At 38.6% G+C, this 21,394-nt stretch overlaps 1 protein-coding gene across 1 annotated transcript in view; it reads left to right on the top strand.

The window, feature by feature from the left end:
* Positions 1 to 6,178: 6,178 nt before the first annotated feature.
* LOC104402488 (disks large homolog 2) overlaps positions 6,179 to 21,394 on the top strand; it is a gene marked incomplete at both ends in the record, with an annotated part of 363,023 nt that continues 347,807 nt past the window's right edge. The window contains one exon of the mRNA XM_010010378.1: positions 6,179 to 6,229. Coding sequence (XP_010008680.1) covers positions 6,179 to 6,229 — 51 coding nt within the window. The remainder of the gene's footprint in view (positions 6,230 to 21,394) is intronic.

Here is a 21,394-nt window from a genome sequence, read left to right as displayed (position 1 = left end):
TAGCTTCCAGAGAGGGCCCACATTGTCCCTGTTCGTCTTTTATTTGCTACATACCTACAGAAGCCTTCCCTGTTATCTTTCACATCCCTTGCCATATTTAGTTCTAACTGGTCCTTACCTTTCCTAACCTGGTCCCTGGCTTCCTGGACAATATCCCTGTCACAAAAGGAACTCACGTAAATAAAGAAAATGAGCATGAAAAACTTTCTGTCAGCCTCTTTAGGACAGTTTGAAAACACAAAATCATCATGTTTGAAATCAGAACCACAGGAGAATGCTTTCTGTATATTTATATACAGTTACATATAAAGTTAGAAAGGAAACTTCTAATGCTCTTGAAAAACAGTATCAAAAGGACATCAGCAGGTTTCCTTTGACGTTAATGAAGAAATAACCTTAATCTGGAGATGGCAAAGGGCTAAATAAGGATCACTCTGGTCTTGCTGATAAAAAAGAAATCACAAACGGCTATTTAAACCTTATCCTCATTAAACTACCCAAATGGCCTTGATGTTTCTGAAATGTAAAATGGACATACTTAATTATGCAGCCAACTGGAAAGTTTTAAAGGACAAATACATCCTAGGGATCTTCATACAATAAGAGTTTGGCTGTCTTGTGTTCTGGTGAGGTTTGGGTGGTTGGGCAACTGGTGAAACCATACAGCCAAAAGAATACAATTTGCATGGAGTGAAAATCAGAGGCAGGGTATATATCTTCCCATGCATATGATAATAAAAGTAGAAGAAGCAGTTTTCTTTCTTGAAGGCGCTGAAAAACAATATCCAATTCACTATAATTAAAAATGGGTTTTGTTTGTAGTAAAAGTCTACAGATGTTGTAATTTTTAGGCAAAACATTCTCTTCTCAAAAATAAGACTAAGCATAACAAACAGCTCTACTGACAAATTTTGTTGGAAAGAATAGGTGCAGTGGTTTCAAAATATTATAGTTGTATAAGTTAGAGCTGTTTTGATGCCGTTGTCACTATTGTAATACAGTTCTTATCATTAAAATTCATATGATGCCATCTTCATCTTATTGAGTGGGTGGATGCAGTTGGAGATATGAAGTACAGCAAGAAAGAATTAGGCAGTACTTGTTTGTTTGAGTGTAAACAGGTCTGTCAAATCAAATAACTGTAGAAGTATAAAAAGTATCATTACTATTATGAGAAAAAACGTACCTATAAATGTCTTAACAAAGTGACAGAGTATATGAAAATGCAGAACCCAACAGTTATATTCTTCTTCAGGATTTTAGGAATCTATCATAATCTGTAGAACTGATTTTCATTAAGGGACTACTTCAGTTGCTTATGCCATCCTTAAACTGCACCGAGAGAAACTTCCTGGAAAGTCAAAGTAAATTCTTCACAGAAAGGAACAAACAGTTCTGAGTCGGTCAGGTCCTTATTTTGCTGCTCTCTGTGCTGGGCTTTATTTCAGGTTTTTCACCCAAAAAAGTGTATAAAAACTCTGTTCCTGTTCCTTTTATCTCATTCTCCTGAAAGCGTCATCTGAAGATAACTAGCACTTTCATCTCAGAAAGATAAGCGAACTCTAGTGGTAGTAGTGATTAGAGTTTCACCAGGAAGTTTCTCTTGAATGCTGGAATCTAGACATCATATATTACATCTGTTTCTTAAAGACATTTTCTTGTCAAAAGTTTGGGAGAGTCCTCCAGTATAACAAGTGCAGCTGTAAATAAAAGGCGTCTGTTACCTCGCCTTTGCAAGTAGTTGCTTTAAATATTGGGACTTAATTGAATTATGGTAACTTACTCTACAAAGGCTGTAAGTTCATCAGACTCTGGATAATAAACCTATGTCAGTTTAGGAGGCTGAGAAGCCCTGAAATGTATGTTGGTGATGCTGTTCCTGAACAACAGGGCAACAAAGGCCCTCAAAGTTAGCTAAAGGTTTCATGCAGACCTGTTCCTCATGCAGCACTTACATATACTGTCATGGTCAACAGTATCTTTGTTGTTCTGCTGGAAATAGAATCATAGAATAGTTAGGTTTGGAAATAGAATCATAGAATAGTTAGGTTTGGAAAGGACCTTAAGATCATCTAGTTCCAACCCCCCTGCCATGAGCAGGGACACCCAAGTCCACCCTGGCCTGAAACACCGCCGGGGTTGGAGCATTCACAACTTCCTTGGGCAACCCATTCCAGTGCCTCACCACCCTCACTGTGAAGAACTTCTTCCTTAGATCTAACCTAAAGTTCCCCTGTTTAAGTTTAAACCCATTACCCCTTGTCCTACCACTGCAGTCCCTAATGAAGAGTCCCTCCCCAGCATCCTTGTAGGCCCCCTTCAGACACTGGAAGGCTGCTCTGAGGTCTCCACATAGTCTTCTCTTTTCCAGGCTGAACAGCCCCAACTTTCTCAGCCTGTCTTCATACAGGAGGTGCTCCAGCCCTCTTATTGTCCTCGTGGCCTCCTCTGGACTTGCTCCAACAGCTCCATGTCCTTTTTATGTTGAGGACACCAGAACTGGACACAGTGCTCCAAGTGAGGTCTCACAAGAGCAGAGTAGAGGGGCAGGATCACCTCCTTTGACCTGCTGGTCATGCTTCTTTTGATACAGCCCAGGATATAAAACATTCCTGGATGAGACAAATTTTGCTTCCAGACTGTGCCTTGAAGAAGGAATGTAGTTGATTACATCCTCCCATGGACCTCATCTTGTGCACTTCCTATCCTCTTCTGCCAGAGTCCTCTGGGCCTGGTACTGTCACAGGTGGTGTTGAGCACTCTTTCTCCAGAGAGATGATATTAGTGCCCTGAGTCAGAGAGGGAAGCCAACAGCAAGGTATTTTGGCTTGATCTTTTGGAGAAGGGGAGAGACTGAATTGTTCTTTGCAGACATCCTAACTGGGCTTGTGGGAGCAGGTGCTGGAAATGCTGTGCATGTGCTGCCAGTTACAGGTGCAGACAAGCCCAAAAAAGCAATCAGAAAAGCTGCTAAAACCAATGTTCTGACCTTTCTCTGGTATATAATGATGAAAGACATATGACATCCTTTAAGCAGAACTTTGTTATCAGTCTATAGGTAGCAGTAATGCAGAGAAAACAGATTTAAGGCAAGTGCTCACCAAACTTTAGCCATCTTTTTTAGACTCTATTTGTACAGAACGTGAAAGGAAAACTCAGGGGCACAATTCATCTAACCTACCTGAGATTGCTAGTGTAGGATGAAATGAGTTAAGACCTAGAAATGCCTGTTTCTTCTCACTGAGTATAAAGAGAGCTAGATTACTACCTCTCATTTCAGGATTATAAATATAAAATTTTGGTAAGATTAAAGACATCTGTTGTGTCAGCCCTTGCATTCCTGAAAGATGGGAAAGAATATTCCCAAACTCACTTGGAAATGCTGACAATTTCTTTGACTGTGGAGAAGAGAAAACCATATGAAAAGGTTTGGAAATTTTCATAGTTCAAACCTAAGATCGTACTGGGCATAGTAAATTTTGCTGTGTGTTCTTGCTGCAATCTGATATAAAAGCAGAATTCAGAAAACTCATAGGAACACCACTACTTGTAAGAAATGGAAGTTTCATGTTCAGACAGCTTGTTTAGCTGTTTTGTCAGGCCAGAGACTGTCAAGTTAAAATGGACAAAAACAGAGGGTATGTCCATATGCTGCTAAATGAGAGCACCAAGAAGCCAGTTTCAGCACTGGAGCAATGATTCTTCTGCTTAACTGTTGGCTACTTCTTGTCTATTTGCTTCCAGCAGGCTCGAGACAGAAACAGCCTTAAGCACTGAGACTTGGCTGAAAACTGACTCTAATTTAGCAGTGTAGGTGCAGCCAGAGAGTCTAAATATGAAGTAAAATTGTGCTAGCCATGAATGGTACTGCATACATCATCATTACACCTGCCTCAGGTAGGTGCAACGTCTTATTAGATCCTTTACGAAATAACTGCATTGGTCTTCTGAGCAACCAGCAAGAAAAACAGGGCAATGCATTGCATATGTAGATATATATGCTTAAATAAAAGGAGGTGGAACAAGATCAGCTTTTTAATTCACATCATCCCTGCTGCTGTGGGACCTGGTAATGGATCTCTGCTGCGATTAATGGTGATTTGAACTGAAGACCCTTTTGGAATCATGGATGATAAAAGAAACTTCTCAGATGATCATAATCAAGATATAGTTTGTGTGCAAATACAAGTTGAGTATTCAGCCTGTGTTTTCTCCTTTCATCTTTATACAGAGGTTGCTCACTTCTCATGTCCCGCTTTTTCCCATTTTGCTGCACTAACGAGTTTTTAATGCAAAGGAAAAGTGATTATAAGCAGTGAAGCAAAGACAGCTTTATAGAGCAAGACTGAGGAATTGAAGACATAGATCAGAGCTATCCACCACCCTAAGATGAAAGAGAAGTTCATGAAAACAGAGACATATAGATAGCTTTGATTTCATTATCATTAGACAAGAAAGGACGAGAAATGGATGAGCTATAAAGCTGTTCATACCTAGTAAGTTGCCTGTATTAATAAAAAAATCCATGCAGAAAGCATTAAAGTGATAACATAAAACAGGAAAATATCCTATAAAATAACCTATAGTAAAGTACTTGTTCATATCTGGATTTAGTGTAGTGTGATTACCAGATTGCAATAATGTAAAAAAATACAGATATTATGTATGTATTAAATATTTTATTCCTTGATGCTATGGTTTTGTTTCATTGTTAAGCATGAGTTATTTGTTTCGACTTCTCTCCTGCTTCCTCTTTCCTTTTGAACACAGATTCTAGGGATTGTATTTCTATTACTGATTTCGTGGTTTATCAGATCTTGAATTGCAGACAAATTAAGTAGTTGGTAGCATTTATAGGAAGCTTTTGTTTGGTAGATATGTGTATCTAGTTATAATATTCACATGGGAAGTAGGTAATTACCTTTGAAAGGTGCTTGACTAGATAAAGAATGATTTGTGTACTGTGTTTTCTGATTGCAGTTAGAAAACTAATACAGGAAATTAGTGGCTGGGAGTGGGGAGGAGTAATAAACATTCTTGTTCTGGGAAATAACAAATTTGTTCCTTCAAGATTAGGTCAATCCTAAGGCTTCACTTCAGTTTTGCTCTTACAATTTTTCATTTTTTTTCATTAAGCATAAATTAAGTAAAACAATAAAGAAAACTGTTTTCCAGGAAATATCCTATCATCATCACAAAAACTAAACTGTCATGACTCACAGGCAATAGCTATTGTTTTCCATTAATCAATATTTTCTTGCCCAAACAAAAAGAATTGCTGCCTAGCTGCAGCTAAGGTACACTGGATTCTTCTCAGATTTTAATAATACAAGTGTTTTCATTACTCTGCAGTTTACTGACAATAGCATCAGCTTTTGTAGCTTTCTCAGATGTGGTACTATGAGAAAGCAACGTGGAAACTAAGGAAGGGATGTTAAATGAATTGCCTAAAGGGACAGAAAAAATCCATGTCAGACTGGAACAAGGTTTCAGAATACTGCTTAAATCAGTGTCATGTCTTCAGCTGATAGATTTCTTGTCCAGCGCAATCCATTTTGGTGCTCTACATTTTGTAGCTTAATTTATTTTGACACTGAAACTCGGCATAAGAATTACATTAACATTCTGTGCCTTTTTGCCATTCAGCTGTCTATTGCAAAGGTCCTCTGTCATGTTCTTGCCCTAGGTTAATATAGTAAACAAGATGTATTTCAGTGTATGTATCAGTGAGTGATTTTTACATAAGTACTATGAATTTCCTGTCTGGTTTTATAGTACCAGGTAAATTGGAGCTCATAAGGCAATGAATAACTAATCTTTCTTCCATTTGTGGGAACAATTTTTAGAAACAGGTCTTCTATTTTTGACATGAAACTATTAGCTTGGAAACTAAACATTTGTGCTAAGTCCATGAACACACTATGCCAAATATCAGTCAAATCATATAAGTGACTCGTTATTTCATACATACTGAACTGTTACTGTTTTCAAATTCATAGGCTTGATTATATGCCATTCAAGACAAAGAAGAGCTAAGGAGGCTATAATTTAGATAGCCTCACCTGCATGTTGCAAAATGTGCTTCAGTGAACTGATCATACTGGAATATCTGTACATGATCTCTACCGAATTACCTTCCGTGTGCATTTAAGGAATTTTCTGATTTCATTTTCTTTAGGTCAATGGAACAGAAATTGAATATGAATTTGAAGAAATTACTCTGGAGAGGGTAAGTATAATTTATTCTTCTCTTACAGGAAAAAAAATAATCTGTAATAAAAATAATTGAATTACTTGTGAAATTAAAAATGGTTAAGAATGAAACTACCTCCATTTTGATTAAAGATGCCCACTCTTTATTCTAAACTATAAAAATGTGAATATACAACAGGATAAGCATTTCATGTTTTTAAGAAGTTTCAGGTGTAGCTACTTGCAGACCAGTATCCAGAATGCTCTTCTTTCCCATAACCATGTCAATGCTCAGCTAGGCATTTGATTATTGGGAAGAGCCCGTGTGACTTGGTAACTCCCTTTTAGCTTGTGAAGTGGAATTGTGGCACCTTTTCTCTTTTAACCTCTTTGATTTCCTTACACATGTGCATAGTGAAGGACATCTAGTTTTTCTACTATAAAACAAAAACTGCAAAAGTGTTTTTTGTTGTCTGTAGACTATATCTATCTCTAACGGATATGTTTATGGACGTCTGAATTACATGAGCTATAATCAGAGCTGGCAGGAAAGACTTTGTTGGTAGCGTGGTTTAAGAGAGTCACAAAAAGAAAGGAAAAAAGTTAAACTTTGTGCTGCATCACATCTCCCTGGATTTGGTGGTATTCCTTGGCCTTTGGTTATGTAGCTGTTTTCCTGCAGATTTTCTTTGCCACAAGATCAAAACCAGATGGGCCGTATATTGTGTAAAAAAGAGAGTCTAAGCTTTGTCATGTGTCATAGTACTTACAAAGATTTCTAATGGATGCAAGATTGTCATTGCTCAAATCCTTCAATATTCTACCGACATCCTGGTAATATGAAGTTTTGTCATCTTGAAGCAAATGGAGTTAGTCTTCTTTATACATAAAACGTTTGAATGCAAGGCTGGATTTACCAAGATGTGACTGATGCCATATGAACAAATGCCTGTAAGGTAGTAACATACCATTAAATTAGATGCTTTGATTATATAATTCCTTGCACTTTTTCTCCATGTTATGCTTGCAACTGTCCAGGATAATGAATTCTATAATCACTCAGCTTAAAGGGATACAAGTTTATATTCTCATTGATTTTCTCTCTCAGACGAATTATGAAAGAACGATATATCTTTTTACCATAGCCATCCTCATAACAGATAACATATAAGCTTATAGGCACTTTTTATCTACTGTCTCTCAACTTACTTGTGCATCACTAGTTATTCATTGGACTAGAGTTTCCAAAGGTCACTGAACAGAACAGAATGCCTCCTGGGTGGTATTTTGAAAACCACTTTATTTTTAACAGATGTGTAAGTTATCAGTGTACATACTGGAGAATGAATGTGATTTTCATCTCCTGTACCTGTCTGATGCAGATAATTAGTTATTCACAACATAATACAGCATAATATCAGTTAAAGACTGAACAACAATAGCAAAAAATGGAGGGTATTTCAGTTGTTTTCTGGATGCTGCTTAATCTATGGTTTCTGATCATTACTGCTTGAAATGTTCTGTCACATATATCAGTGTTTTGTCTCAAAGGCAGGGTACTGTGTCTGCTGGTTTTTGTGTGAGATATAAAACACAAGTGATTGCCTTTAAATAGCTGTCATTTATATTAGACTAAAAGCATCTTCAGAAGAAAGGCATTCTACATGCTGATTACCCATTTTCTTCCACAAAACTGCTTTTAGAAATTAGATGGAAAAATCATCTCTCTGTATTTAATGGCAAAGCTGCAAAATGTATTAAGGTTCCTGCTGTTGAGAGATAAAAATGTAGTTTGCCCATATCAAACAGTTTGTAATAAACTTTCCATTTTAGTCCAGTTCTCCAGGTTACAGAATTCTGTATCCCAAAACCATCAGATATTTTCTTTATGACATTTATCCACATTTTTAAAAAGTCAGTATAATTTAAAGGATTTTACAATGTAAAAGATAAATTGGTTGAAGGTGTTTTTTCCTGCTTTTTTTTACATAGCAGAATGAAAGGGAAGGTGGTAAAGGACTGATTACTTCAGTGTCCATAGACTTGGCAAGGACACCATGAATTTAAGTTTAAGAGCTCACTTTCATCAATAGGTGACATGAATCTGTGGGATGTATTCCTGAGGAATTACTGGCTTTCGTATGATCCTTGCCCCAGGATGAAGAGATGGTTCCATCCCTTGGGATAACACAGGACCATTGTGTGCATGTTGGCACAATGTGTCCCGTGTGGAGCTCGGGAACAGATCAGCAGGGTCTCAAAAATGCCCAAAGGAAACTCTGCTAAGGGACTGGGGGGATGGACAGTGCAGAGCTTGCTGAGCATCACTGAGCTGCCCGAGACCCAGCTGGCATACTAAGAAATGGATACAGTCAGCTGGTGTAGAAAGCTTTCTTTTTGCTCTTTGACATAATGTTGTTGTTTGTATTTAAAATGTTGTGCCCTAGTTTACAGTTTAACAAGACTTGGGGTTTTGAGCTTAAAAGGCTTCAGTGAGAGCTCAAAAAGATGATGAATTTGAGGCAGATCCACCTTAAAGCTGTGATCAGTGCTGTTCCAGGAGGTAAGGAAGTTTTAAGTACCCCTCTGCCAGCCTCTTCCTTAGGGACATGCTCCTTTCACTCTTCTTCAGTTGTGCCAGCCACTTATCAGGTACTATCACCAATCCCTGATCCCTTCAAGGATCACTGTTAAGTAAGTGCTCCTCATTTAGAGCTCTCCTAAGTACCTACTTGAGGAACACAGTTAAGGGAAATCAAACAAATTCTCTTTTCAAAATTATAATAATAAAAAAAATACAGTTTTAATTCCTTCAACTACCTCAGAGAATGTGCGAGTGCCTCTGCTATCTTAAAGGCATAAAATGCTGATCCAGGTGCAGACAAGACTTGCTGATTTCTAACAAACTACAATGCCCAAATGCGCACTTAGAAAAAATTCTTTAAAATAAGCCATTACCTTGCTCCAGCTTGAATATTAAAGACATCATGAAAAGGAAATTCTGCATAAAATGACTCATATTAGTACAGTGATGTTAGTCTTCCATTACTGCAGGACTTGAAAAACATATCCAGTGCTCTCTAGAGACTGATTTGCACTTGTACATCAGTGGTCAGTATAAGAGGTAACTGAACAGACTCTGTTACAAAGCCTAGCCTAACTTCTCTAAGCTGGAGGAAAGTTTAAACGGACTGACTCCTTGGCACAGCACTGTGCTTGGAGGCATATGCTGAAGAGAGGATTTTAATAGAAGTTGATGGAGTATCAGCCAATATTGGTACTTACCTTGAAGAAGAATAAAGAAAGACAATGGGTCACTTGATGATTCATGTCATATTCATGCTGAGTTCAACATCTGAGTTCAGTTCTCATCTAACCTTGTCTATTCTTCAGATGATAGAGAAAAAGAGGTCATTATGATTAGTAAAGCTGTTTTCACAGAATCTTTTCATGCTTCGGCACATACTTTCTATCTGTATAAAATTAAAATTAGATCATTTTTTGTGGAATAGACTGTGTAGAAAGATTAAATTCTATCAACACTGGAATTAAAGATATCTAGATCCCACTGCATTGTCATCATGAGATTGACTGACCTCAGTATCTGAACAGGTCAAGTTCTGACTGAGAATTTTCCCAAGGCTGAGACATGCACAAAGTGTCTCTTTTTCTTTTATACCCCTGTGGGTTGTCTGGCCTATGAGAACAATTCAGGTTACATTGCAGAATGTCCCTGTTTTAAATGTTTAAATAGTTTTACAAAGTTTTGAGGAACTTGGTTTGTTTCCTCCTCACTTTTTCAGATTTGGTTGCAGTTGGCTATTGGGGTTACTGCAGTCGAGAGAGAGACGGGCATGAATGCTCACATGGCACAATGATTCCCTTAGAAAATCAGATTAAAGATCTTCCACAGGAGTAAATCATGTTTGATAATGATTTATCATCAGGGAGTCTGCTGTGATAACTCTGATAAATTTTGTTCTGTATCCACCACATGCTCTGTTGAGTGAAGAGACAGAAGCTCTCTCTCTTCTTTCCTTTGACTTGGTATTTCAGTGACAGCAAGTGACAGAAGATTTGATTCTTCTAGTTCAAGATTATTATTCTCTAAAAGGTTGGGTTTCCACATTTCCACTGCATTCCAGGGTCTATTCAAATCTCAACAAGGAAGGCTGAAACTGTAATCAGAAGTAAACTTATAGCATAGAATTTGAAAACCCTGAGGAAGCAGTGGGAAAAGCAATCCTTGTACATTTCAGTATAGTAAGGAATTTATTTCAGGCCTTGGCTTTTATTTTCTTTGGTACCTTGTAAACCTCAGAGTTATTACTATTGCAATAGGAACTATTAATTATGCTGTTTTCATCAATAATTTCCTTTGTGAAAATGCAGAAGTATGCAAAACTATAATGAGGTATACTGAATACTGAAGAGCAGGGGGAACTGGACTGCATCCAGTGACACAAGGATTTTAATTTGGGTCAATGTAATATTTTTTATATCTATCTATCTTGTTTTGGCAGATATCATAGAATCATAGAAGCAAAGAATCGCAGAAGAGTTTGGCTTGGAAGTGACCATTAAAGCTCATCTAGCCCAATCCCTCTCCAATATGCAGGGATGTCTTCAAGTGCATTAGGTTGCTTGGAGCCCCATCCAACCTGACCTTGGATGTTTCCAGGGATGGGGCATCTACCACCCCTCTGGGCAACCTGTGCCAGTGTTTCTATACTCTCACTAGAAAACTTTTATATCTAGTCTGAATCTACCCTCTTTTAGTTTAAAATCATTACCCCTCCTCCTACTGCAACAGGGGCTGCTAAACAGTCTCTCCTCATCTTTCTTGTAGGCCCCCATTAAAGTCCCAAAAGGTCACAATAAGGTCTCCCCAAAGCCTTCTCCAGCTGCCCCAGCCCAGCTCTCTCAGCCTGGCTCCAGAGCAGAGCTGCTCCAGCCCTCGCAGCAGCTCCGTGGCCTCCTCTGGACTCGCTCCAACAGCTCCACGTCCCTCTTGTGCTGTTGCCTCACAGCTGGATGCAGGACTGCAGGGGGGTCTCGCCTCCTTCCATCTGTTGGCCATGCTTGTGGTGCAGTACAGGGCTTTCTGGGCTGTGAGTGCCCATTGCTGACACATGTTCAGCTTGTTATCCAGTGTTTGCTTGTATGTCTGGGAAATAAGCTTTTCACTTTGAGAGCAGTGTATCTGCTTTCTGCCTTTTTTCAAGGTGTTAGACACCAATTGTTCACGCATCAATATGCTTTGAACTCTCAAGAATAAGATAGGACATTGCAGTGCCAGGAAAATCCTCCTTTATGTGGTTCAGAAGTAACAGACAGGAAGGGAGTGGTCAAGAAATGGCCATTAGGTATTTTCAGTGCTTAAAAGCTCATTCTGTAGATCCGCGCCTTTTGAGAACCCAGAGTGCACAAATCAATATCCAACCATCAACAGCCCCAGTGGAGTGGTCTGACATCTTCCAACAGGAGAAAGTAAATCTTTTAAAGTGAGTGTCCCTCAGGTACCTGCCGAGCTCCTCCAAGCACAGTCTTGCTCTCTGAGTGTTCATTTCTGCAGAACTGTATTATTTCCTTCACTGTTGAAAGCTTTCTGACTGGGTGCCCTTATTACGTTTCTTCTTTGCTAGGCTCTGCCTGCTTCCTAAGTGAGAGTAAGTGGTGGTTATTCTTGCAGCCTCAGACTGATATAAATTATAATTCAAAGGCAGAATCCTTCTTACTGACTAGCTTCTATCACAGAATAGCGACCTATGGGTGTTTATGGCAACTAGGCTCACCCACAGGCATCTTCCTAGAAGGGGCCACATTCTGCCTACAAGAAGAGGCAGAAGTATCTATGTAGGGAGCAGAGTTATCAGCAAACAGAAAACATGAATCTCATGTTTTTTGTTGTTGTGCAGCCAGTTTGAAAAAGTGATCTCTTGGGTAGCTATATAAAGTCTTTTCCCCTCTATGTGCAACACAAAGTTCTGTAAAATGAAAAGCAAAATTATAAGAAATATCCTCAAAAATACAAGAGTAGTGCTTGCAATCACTGTGCAGGGAATTCTCTTATGCTTTCTAATTCCAATCACAGCTTAGAGTTGACACTGAGAGGCAGTTGTGTCAGTGGCTGTGGTTTACCTTCAGAGAAGTTGTAAGCATTGGAAAGGGCAGGCTCTCTGGTCTCTGGATGCAATTAGGGCCTGCGTTCTCCTTTCGTCTCTTGTGCCTTACCAGATTTTGCTTTGACCTTTGGTTGTACAGGAGCGAGCAGATGAAAGGAGCTGAAGGCTCCTGGTGTGCGGTTCTGCTAATGTGACACTGAAATACCAGGTCAACCTTTTCCAAAGCAACTGCAGAATTTGGTTGCTTTAGTTCATTAACCTAAATTAAGATTCCTTGGAACAGTCTGATTTTCTTGTAACATTACTCACACAAAGCATGTGACTTTCTGTCACCTCAGAGCAGCCCTAATTTGGCACCCAAAATATAATCACTGGAAAACTTTGTTCTTATTCCATCAGAGGGTCATTATATCCTGAAACTGTTCCTGGCTGTAGAGCTCTGCGTGTCTGTGGGGGCCTGCTCCACCTGTGTTTGGTAGAGGTATGAAATGTGCCAGTCTGCAGCACGTGTAGAAAGGCAGAATAGCTGGGACAGGGAGGGCTGTATCTTTTCGTTAGCTGTCATTCTCCATATTGTGTCCAGTCCCACAGTGTGGAAACTCAATAAAACCATAGAACTGTTTTACTGATGATTATTGGCTAAAGAAGTGAAGGAATAACTGTTACTATTATACCCCTCCTAGAGATGTGAATAAAACGTTTTTATTGATTGCTATTGACACTAACAATTGCATTGCTACAGGTTGAGAGTGCGGTCAAGAACAGGTGAGCTGCCCATAGCTGTCCCAAAAGCAGTGATAGGACTAGGAGGACTAATCTGCTCAATGTCCTCTGCAGACAGGGATGATCTGAACTGCTGCAGAATATGCAGTGCCAGAAGAATTTGCGTTATCCAGGGCAAATACCATAAAGCATGTGGCTTTTTTTCCCCTCTTTTTATATGGAAGACTTGCCCTGTATTTCATCATTGCTATAGCCGTGCAGAGGGTGCATCCCTTCCCAGCTGTGGCGTGGCAGCACTTCTCATGCCAGTAGACACAACAGAAAAGCTGAAAAGCTACAAAAAGATAGATGAAGGAGGGGGAAAAGCTCTAAGTGACTAGGGGAAAAAAAATTAACTGCTATGCTGTGATTAGGAGAAGAAATAACACTATACATTTAGCTCCCTCTGGGTGCCTACCAAAGAAATTCATATCTTCATATTGTTCTCTTAGAATCTTGCTTTTAAATCTCCGTGTCTGAAAAACATCGCATGGATGCTAGCTCAGTTAAATCAAATAGTGTATTTCTTTGGATTTATCACTGCGATGCCATTTAAACTCCTCTGAGGTCATTATCTCAGAGAAGGATGATGTCCCTTCCCATGCATGTGGGCCAGCTTTATATTTCAGATAGAAGAAAAATACATAGTTTGGATTTACACTCAATGATTCAAGCTTTCCAAGACAAAGAATACTTTTATTACTGTAAATTAGGCTTTTATTAATTTGTATATTAATTTTTTCATGTCTGTGTATTCACTGGTTTTAGTAACTCATATAGGGGTTTCTGGGCATTTCTCTGGGTAAGCGGTTCACAGTTTGTTTCAATGAGTCCTCATGTCCAGGGAAGGTTATGACAGTTTTCCTGTTGTGTGAGCAATTTTAAATAACTGAATATTTGGTTATGAAATGTCACTGGTTTTTTAGCATTTCCAAAATAATTTGAAGTTTTGAAGAATGCTTAAGCAGAAGAAAACTGGAGATTGTTTGATATATTCTTTTCAAATTCAGTAAGAGTCACTCGACACACTGAACCATTTTGTCCCCGAAGGAGTAAAAGAAATTTCATTGTCCAATATACTGAACTGCAAGCCTGAAGTTGCTTACAACTCTCTGCATTGAAAACTTCAGGGAATTTGTTCTGGGAAAACACGTCAGTAGAAAATACAGATAGTAGTAGAAAGAAGGCACTGACACAATACCAGGAATGATTCTAAAAGTGATAGATACAAATTAAAAATCAACTGCAGGAAGAATGTTGTATATTCTATATCAAATATGGAATATTTGAAGAGTTAAGCAGCATTTAAGAGTTCAAAACCTACCTATGTGAGTCCAGGTAAAAGAATTATTCATGTCTACTTAAAAGCTATCCCTTTAACTTTGTCAAGATCACTGAGACCTTGAGTTACTTATTATGTGAAAAGCTATTTTATGCAAGTCACAGCTGCCTAGAGGCAGCGTTCTGCTGCTGTTTCTTTTAAATTATTATATTGACATTTTATTTTTCAGGTAATAGCATTCATTTATTGCCTTTCTCTCATTTCCGAACTCACTAGCTCTCACCAGATAGTTTGCAGTGAGTAATTCTGCTGCATTTTTGTATTACTTATGGCTTTACATGAAAATTGCCTTTACTTTAGATGCAGCTCTTTAGGATGTGGCCTTTCAGCTTATTTACTCTGTTATTCTTAGGTCATGAAGTCCAAGCTTTATCTCACTCCTGTTTGGTGACTGGAATGTGAGCATCTAATGCAGATGGGTTGTGAAGCTGCCTTGGCAGGAGAAAGGAGAGCCAAAAGCACCACAGGGATGTCTTGTGCCATCTCAGGATAACAGTATAATACAGGCAGAGTGAAATTCTCTCTGCAGGTGCAAACTGCAGTGGCTTGCAGAGATTTTAGATTACAACTTGCAGAATACTGAAGTTTCTGAAAGGAATGCTTAAGTGTGCAGTAGGTAAAAAGCTTTTGTGCAGCAGGGCAGCATTTTGGAGCTGTATCCTCGTCCTCTAGGCTGATGCAGGAAAGCAGACTTTTTCCCTCCAGCTCAGCATTTCTGCAGTTATTAAACAGTAATTTCATCTGGAAATAACTTTGCAGGCATAAATCCTTCATTGATTTGAGAGTTCAACACAGATTTAGGGGTGTTCTGAGGGCTTGGATAGCATCCTGATTTTCAGGAAGTGCAAACAAACAGGCATTCTTCTCCACGTAGTTCTGCTTTTCCACACTGGCAGAAAAAGCCTACTTGCAGAAATCAGTCTGAGCGTTATTACCCAAGCAAACCTGAAGTGTCCCACCCTGCAGTACTTCACATCAATCAGCGCTAGTCACTAATGAGCAGAGCTGCAAGTGTGAATTCCAAATAAACATATCAGTTCTGAATAAAAGCTTCTGGAGGGCTAATAGGAGGGTATGTGTACACTAAAAAGGAGTAATGTGTGTGTCCGGAATGCTGTCTTTTCCAAGAAAGTATGTAGGGATCTTCTTGCAGAAAGATTGAGAAAGCAGCACAGAAAAAAAGATGACAAATGAAAGAGTGGTTTGACTCAGTTTGCACTTAGTTTTGCAATTGGCAAATAATATGCAGATTTAAAATGAAATGTACATCTAAATAAATGAGAACGATAAGCCTCAATTTACTAGTAGAAAATGAATCAGTCTGGAGATGATAGTGATCATCTTGCAGCAAAGATGATAATTTTCGAGGCAAGACTTCTTAGAAGGCATCTTTGATGTACTGGATTTGTCTCTTCAGAAATGCAGTCTTTTGCATTGCAGAAAATTGCCTTTCATTTTTGTTATTAATTTAGGATCAATTGTAATGCATAAATTAGGGCCACTCAACCTTGAGGAATCAGTATGCCACTTGGGTAGGGAATGACACAGCAAAGATGAAGATAAATAAGCAGGAAAAAAAGGAGGAAACAATCTGCTGGCATACAGAGACTGAATTCCACAACCGTCCTTTAACACAGTAGTACAGTGTCACAATACAAACTTCTAATTTGCTTTCTGGATGCAGCATTGCAGTTATTTTCCATTCTTATGCAGTTATATTTGAAGCAGTCAGAAGATCATTTGTTTTCCGCTTACAACTACCATCCAGCTGCTCTCCGACTCTGTAAAGGGAAAAAAGCTCATTCTCATCAGAAGAGGCTTGAGAATTGATCTGGTATACTTTTTTTGCACAGTATTTTTGCAGGAACAGTGGCCCACTTTGTAGCATGCAGTTCTTTGGAATTAGATGATACAGACCGTTTCCCCTCAGATTTGTTCCTACATTTAAAACTGCAACTACATGTCAAATGGGTAAGGTAATTCCAGGTATGCCGAAGTGTTAAGTAGTTGAAAAGCAATTCTATGCTGCTTATGCATGTTTTATACTGTGTTACCCTAAGAATTTCACCTAGCTGGTGAGTCTCAAGCATAGCTTGAAATTCACCTTATGCCCTTAATGTGATATACGAATTCTGATGGAATTCTATGAATCATTTATATTTGTTTTAGTGGGTTTTAATTTTGCAGAATTTAACTGGTTGCACTTGGAGGACAATACACATTTCCTGTACCTCACCTACAAAGCAGAAGAGAGATCCTGGTAGCATACTTTCACTATGAAAGTTTAATATATAGGTTACCAATAACAGGACTTAAACCACATAGGGAAGAAAAAAAAGATAAACAAAAGAAACTAAAATAAACTATGAGCTTGTAACTGTAATCTTTACCGATGTTAAAGAATACTTTAAAGTGCAAATACTTCTCGACTGTGATGATGATGATGATGATGTACCTATTTTCATCATATATTTTCATCATCTTTCACAATGTGGAAACTTGAAGCACAGAAAACCAGGCCAGGTGTAAAAAGGCCAGCATGAAAATACATGTATCCTAATCCGTAGTCTCCTAATACATGTATCCTAATCTGTAGCAGCCTCCTTTTTGAAGTCCACTTCGAAGAGTACACAGTGAAAAGTACCTGTTCAATTGATATCAAGGGTCTTACTAGGAGTGTAACCTTTACAGAAGTTTAGGAAAAATGGGAAAGAAGATAGCAATTTTATATTCTTTAAATGTCCCTTGAATTTTTAGAAATGGAAAAATATGTGCATCCAATATGTATTTAGGAATTAGAAATGTAATAGGAATAGTTAGTTTACACAAAACATCGGCAACTGCAGTTATAAACTAAATACTCAACAAATAAACATTTATATTTCCAAAGCAGAAATAGGGCTGCATTACACAGTGAGGTACTTACAGATGTTTTTGTCAATAAACATATAAGATAACTAAACCACTGAATATTGAAATCATAATTGGATTTTTAAGCAGATATGCTACACCTATGCAACTTACATTATAATGAATATGCTTACAGATTTCATATTAAGCTTTCTCATGGGAAATCTAGAGATCTACTTTTACAATTCCAATGTGGGGAATGCCTTTCTGAGAGGAAGCTTAGAAAAAGAGTATGTCATTTCTAGGTGTATTCATTATAATGTGGCTTAGGGAGAAATGAGTGAGTCAAGTGTGCGTGTAGACCTATAGTAAAAAGAAATTGTCACTGCTTTGAGCTATAAATTTTGAGTTAAAGTAACAAAAGCCATTAAAATAAATAGCTACCCTGATTTTCCACCTCCAAACAATGCCATTACTCATCTCTCCCAGCAGCAGAGAAATACGTATCAAAAAGGGCTGAGGAAAACCATGATCTTCCTGAAGCTTCACTGCTAGTTTAACTAGGTGGAAGGAAATCAGGTAAATCAAAACTTAGTGAGGACTTAAGAGTCTAATGCAACCCTATATGAATAAAGCCTCAAACTACCTTTAATTATGAGAATGAGCTAGGGCCTTGATTTTCCAATCTGATTTCTAAAGAACTTAGTTGAATAGTGTCTGCATCTGTCATGCTGAGTTTTCAAAAGCTCTTTGAGTGCTGAATAAATTTCAGTGTACTGAAAGAGAGCTAATGCTGTGGTGGTGCTTAAAAAGGGTAAATAGGATGGTGTGAGTCATCACAGTATCTGCATAGGCCAGACTGTTCTGGGTAAAACACAGTCAGGTATTATAAACTGGCCAAATCTGAAGTCATATGTCAAGAAGGAGAATACAGCCTGTGGCTGAAATCAAGCATTCCCACCTGGAAAGCACTGAATCTGCAAGAAGTCCTGAGCCTCCTTGGATGGTCAGCAGCCAAGCACGAATTTTCAGACTGGTGTCGTAGCCAAAGGTCTAGTGAAGACATTAGCTGTATAACTGAGGACTGTAGAGTTAGAACAGGTTCTGGGATGTGGAATACAAGAAGATTTGGGACCTGATGTGTAAAACTTTAGGAATATCTTGCTTAATTCTACTTGGAAAAGATACTGATAACTGAAGCGTCTTTGGGGGAGGCCCTGAGGGTTGTTGTGAGTTTGGAAAACACATCCTCTTAGTGCGAGAAAGAGCAAGCCTCTTTGGGAGACAGGAGGGAAGGTTAAGGGGTGACTGAGTCAGAGAAAATACACACTTAAATGAGAAATAACCTTTAAGAGAGTGTACTTCATCCTAGCTGGAAGGAGACAAGAGGAGCTGATGGTCTGATGTTTAGACAGGTTGAGACTGTTACTAGGTTATATGTTAATAGGTTAGCAATGACAAATGACAAGGACTGGATGAAAGTTTTAGGAATGGCAAAAGGATGCTAGGGAGCAAAGACCAGTAGCTGACAGAAAAAAAAGGAGGGAGGGGGGAGCTTAATATAAGTACCAAGAAGGAGACAGTATTAATGAATGCAAAAAGGGTTGTCAGACGCTAACTGATCTGATAAAGAGCATAAATGGGCATTTTGGAGAGGACAAGGGACACAGCAGGATGGTGGTGGTTAAGATCAGGTTACAAGTGACACATAGCTGTGTATGTAGCATATGTTTGAGAGATCAGCAAGACAAAGAGTATGCTCAGCAACAACACATCATCCTTCACTGCCACCCTTCCTCCTGAAAAGTAGAAGACATTAAGTGAAAAAGGCACTAAAGCTACAGGATTTTCTCAGGGGAATGCAAGTAGAGATGTGTGCTCAATTTCTATAAGAAGGAGGAAACAGCAAGGCCTGTCCTGGCTTTTGTCTCCTTTTTGCAGTCACTGCTCTGCCTAAGGAAAAGACATGGAATTTAGTGATATTTTTCTCCAGAGATGGTTTAAGTAGGTCCTACAGCCTATATTAGGCAGGAGTTCAAGGTAAATGATAGAGTTGTGTCCTCTGTCTTAGATTAACTTTGAGGCATTGATTACCTACTCGGACATAATTAAAAAGGTGACATTTTTCCAAAACTATTTGTAAATGAAATATTTTTACCTCCTTGTTCTGAGGAACAGGGTATTCCAGGTGCTACAGCATAATGACTGGTGTTAACTGCTATCACCAGTGTCACCAGAGATCAACCCCATAAGTTCTTAATGTTTACCAGATGATATATCGGAGTGCCTTCACTGGAAACCAGTCTTCTATAAACAGAGCTAAACTCTGTATGGCCAAAGTGATTTTTAATAGGATTTTTGAAACCTTCAGGAAAAATAATCTTGTAAAATTTGCTTGTAATATAGCGAAGGAGAGATGGAGAAAAACCTCAGTAAAAGTAAAGAAAAAGTAATGTGTTTGTGAAAAATACATGCTCATTGAAAACAATTGCTAAGAAAAAATGGGTGAAATAACAAACACTTGAAATAAAAAATTAAAATAGGAATATACATTAGATAAAAGCAGCCTAGCTGAAGAGAAAATAAGAACAGTAACATCTGTTATGGGATACAAATGCGTGCTTTGGAACTTGTCAGATCCTCATTCCTGTTATTCTGCTATGCTTAACGAGCATTTTGCTTGCATTCTGTTTTCTTAGGTAAATCTACTCTCTCGACACCATGGCTAACTTGCAAAAGTGATTTATAGATACAAAAACTCTTGGTTCACTGGCAAACAGAGTGTATGTATGAAAAATGCACAAGGTAAAGTGAATAATGAAGCACAGCGCAGCAAGGAGGCTGGATCCTGGAGGCCAGCTGCACTAAAGGGAGCACAACCACATTAATTATTTCTCAACAGAAACATGTGCAACCATACACCACAGGACTGTGATGCTAAACAGAATCAATATACTCCACTGTACACCACAGAGTACGCGTTAGTTTGAGGTTCTCTGCATAATAATACATTCAAAGTATGTATGGCCAAAAAAACAGCAAAAAGACCCAATGTGCAGTGAAAAACTGAGCCTTTAAGAGGCTGACAGGAGTTTGAAAATGGGGGAGAAAAATACCTCCAAACCAGGTGGGTTTAGCTGCATGTGAATTTTCGACTGTGCAGAGATCTGCATCCTAGGAGAGAGAAAGGTTTTGTTGAGATACTTGATGGCAAACCAACACTTTTAAAGCTGAAGTTGAAAACAGAACTGTAAACATTACCATAACGTTTATCAAAATCTCAGTGCCCCCAAATCCTTTCTCCTGCATGAAAATGTAGGATAACAAAAACGTAGGGATAATCTGCAAACAGGGGCACCCTGGAAAAAAGCATATGCAACATTTTCCTGTATTCCTTCAACTTCCAATTAGTGTGTTTATTTGGTTTTGGTTTGTCTTATTGCTACCCTAGCTTTGAGAGGTCTTTAAAACCTGGGATAATCGCTTTCTTTCCTTCTGACCTTCAGAAAAATAGTATGTTTTTTGAAGATGCCATGGTGTAAGAATTGGCTATAAACCCAATTTTAATAGAGTAAAAAGCAAAGTTATGCATCCATGAAGATACCTGGTAAATTGGTTCTCAGGATTAGTGTGGTTTCTTCAATTAGGTTTTCCAAAAAAAAAAACAAATAAAAGAAAGGATATCAGATCACCTCTTTATCCTGCATGTGCTTGTCTTGTAAATAACTATCACAGCCACATTAGCAGAAAAGCTGTTACTTTGGACAAAAACTAGTGGTAAGAATCATGAAGTATCTCAAAGTTTTGCCTTAGCGAATACTACTGCTGTGGATGGGATATTTAACAAGTCAGCGATTCACCTAGGTAATATAATAATGCCTTTATCTTCTCCACATTTGGGAGGAATGGAGCCGCACTTAAGCGCAGCCGGTAACTCGGCACCACGCAGCCGCTCGCTCTGCCCCCACGCCGGCCGGGATGGGAGGAGAATGGAAAGAATGTAAATGCCACGGGCTGAGATAAGAACAGTCCAGTAACTAAAGGTATAATACAAAACTACTACTACTATCAGTAGTAATAATGATAAGGGAAATAACGGGAGAGAGAATATAAAACTAAAAAG

Source organism: Nestor notabilis, unplaced genomic scaffold (genome assembly GCF_000696875.1).
Source record: "Nestor notabilis isolate BGI_N333 unplaced genomic scaffold, ASM69687v1 scaffold1630, whole genome shotgun sequence".
In the NCBI taxonomy this organism is placed as follows: Eukaryota; Metazoa; Chordata; class Aves; order Psittaciformes; family Psittacidae; genus Nestor; species Nestor notabilis.
Note: the sequence above shows the minus strand (reverse complement) of the source record. Positions and strands in the feature narration are given on the sequence as shown.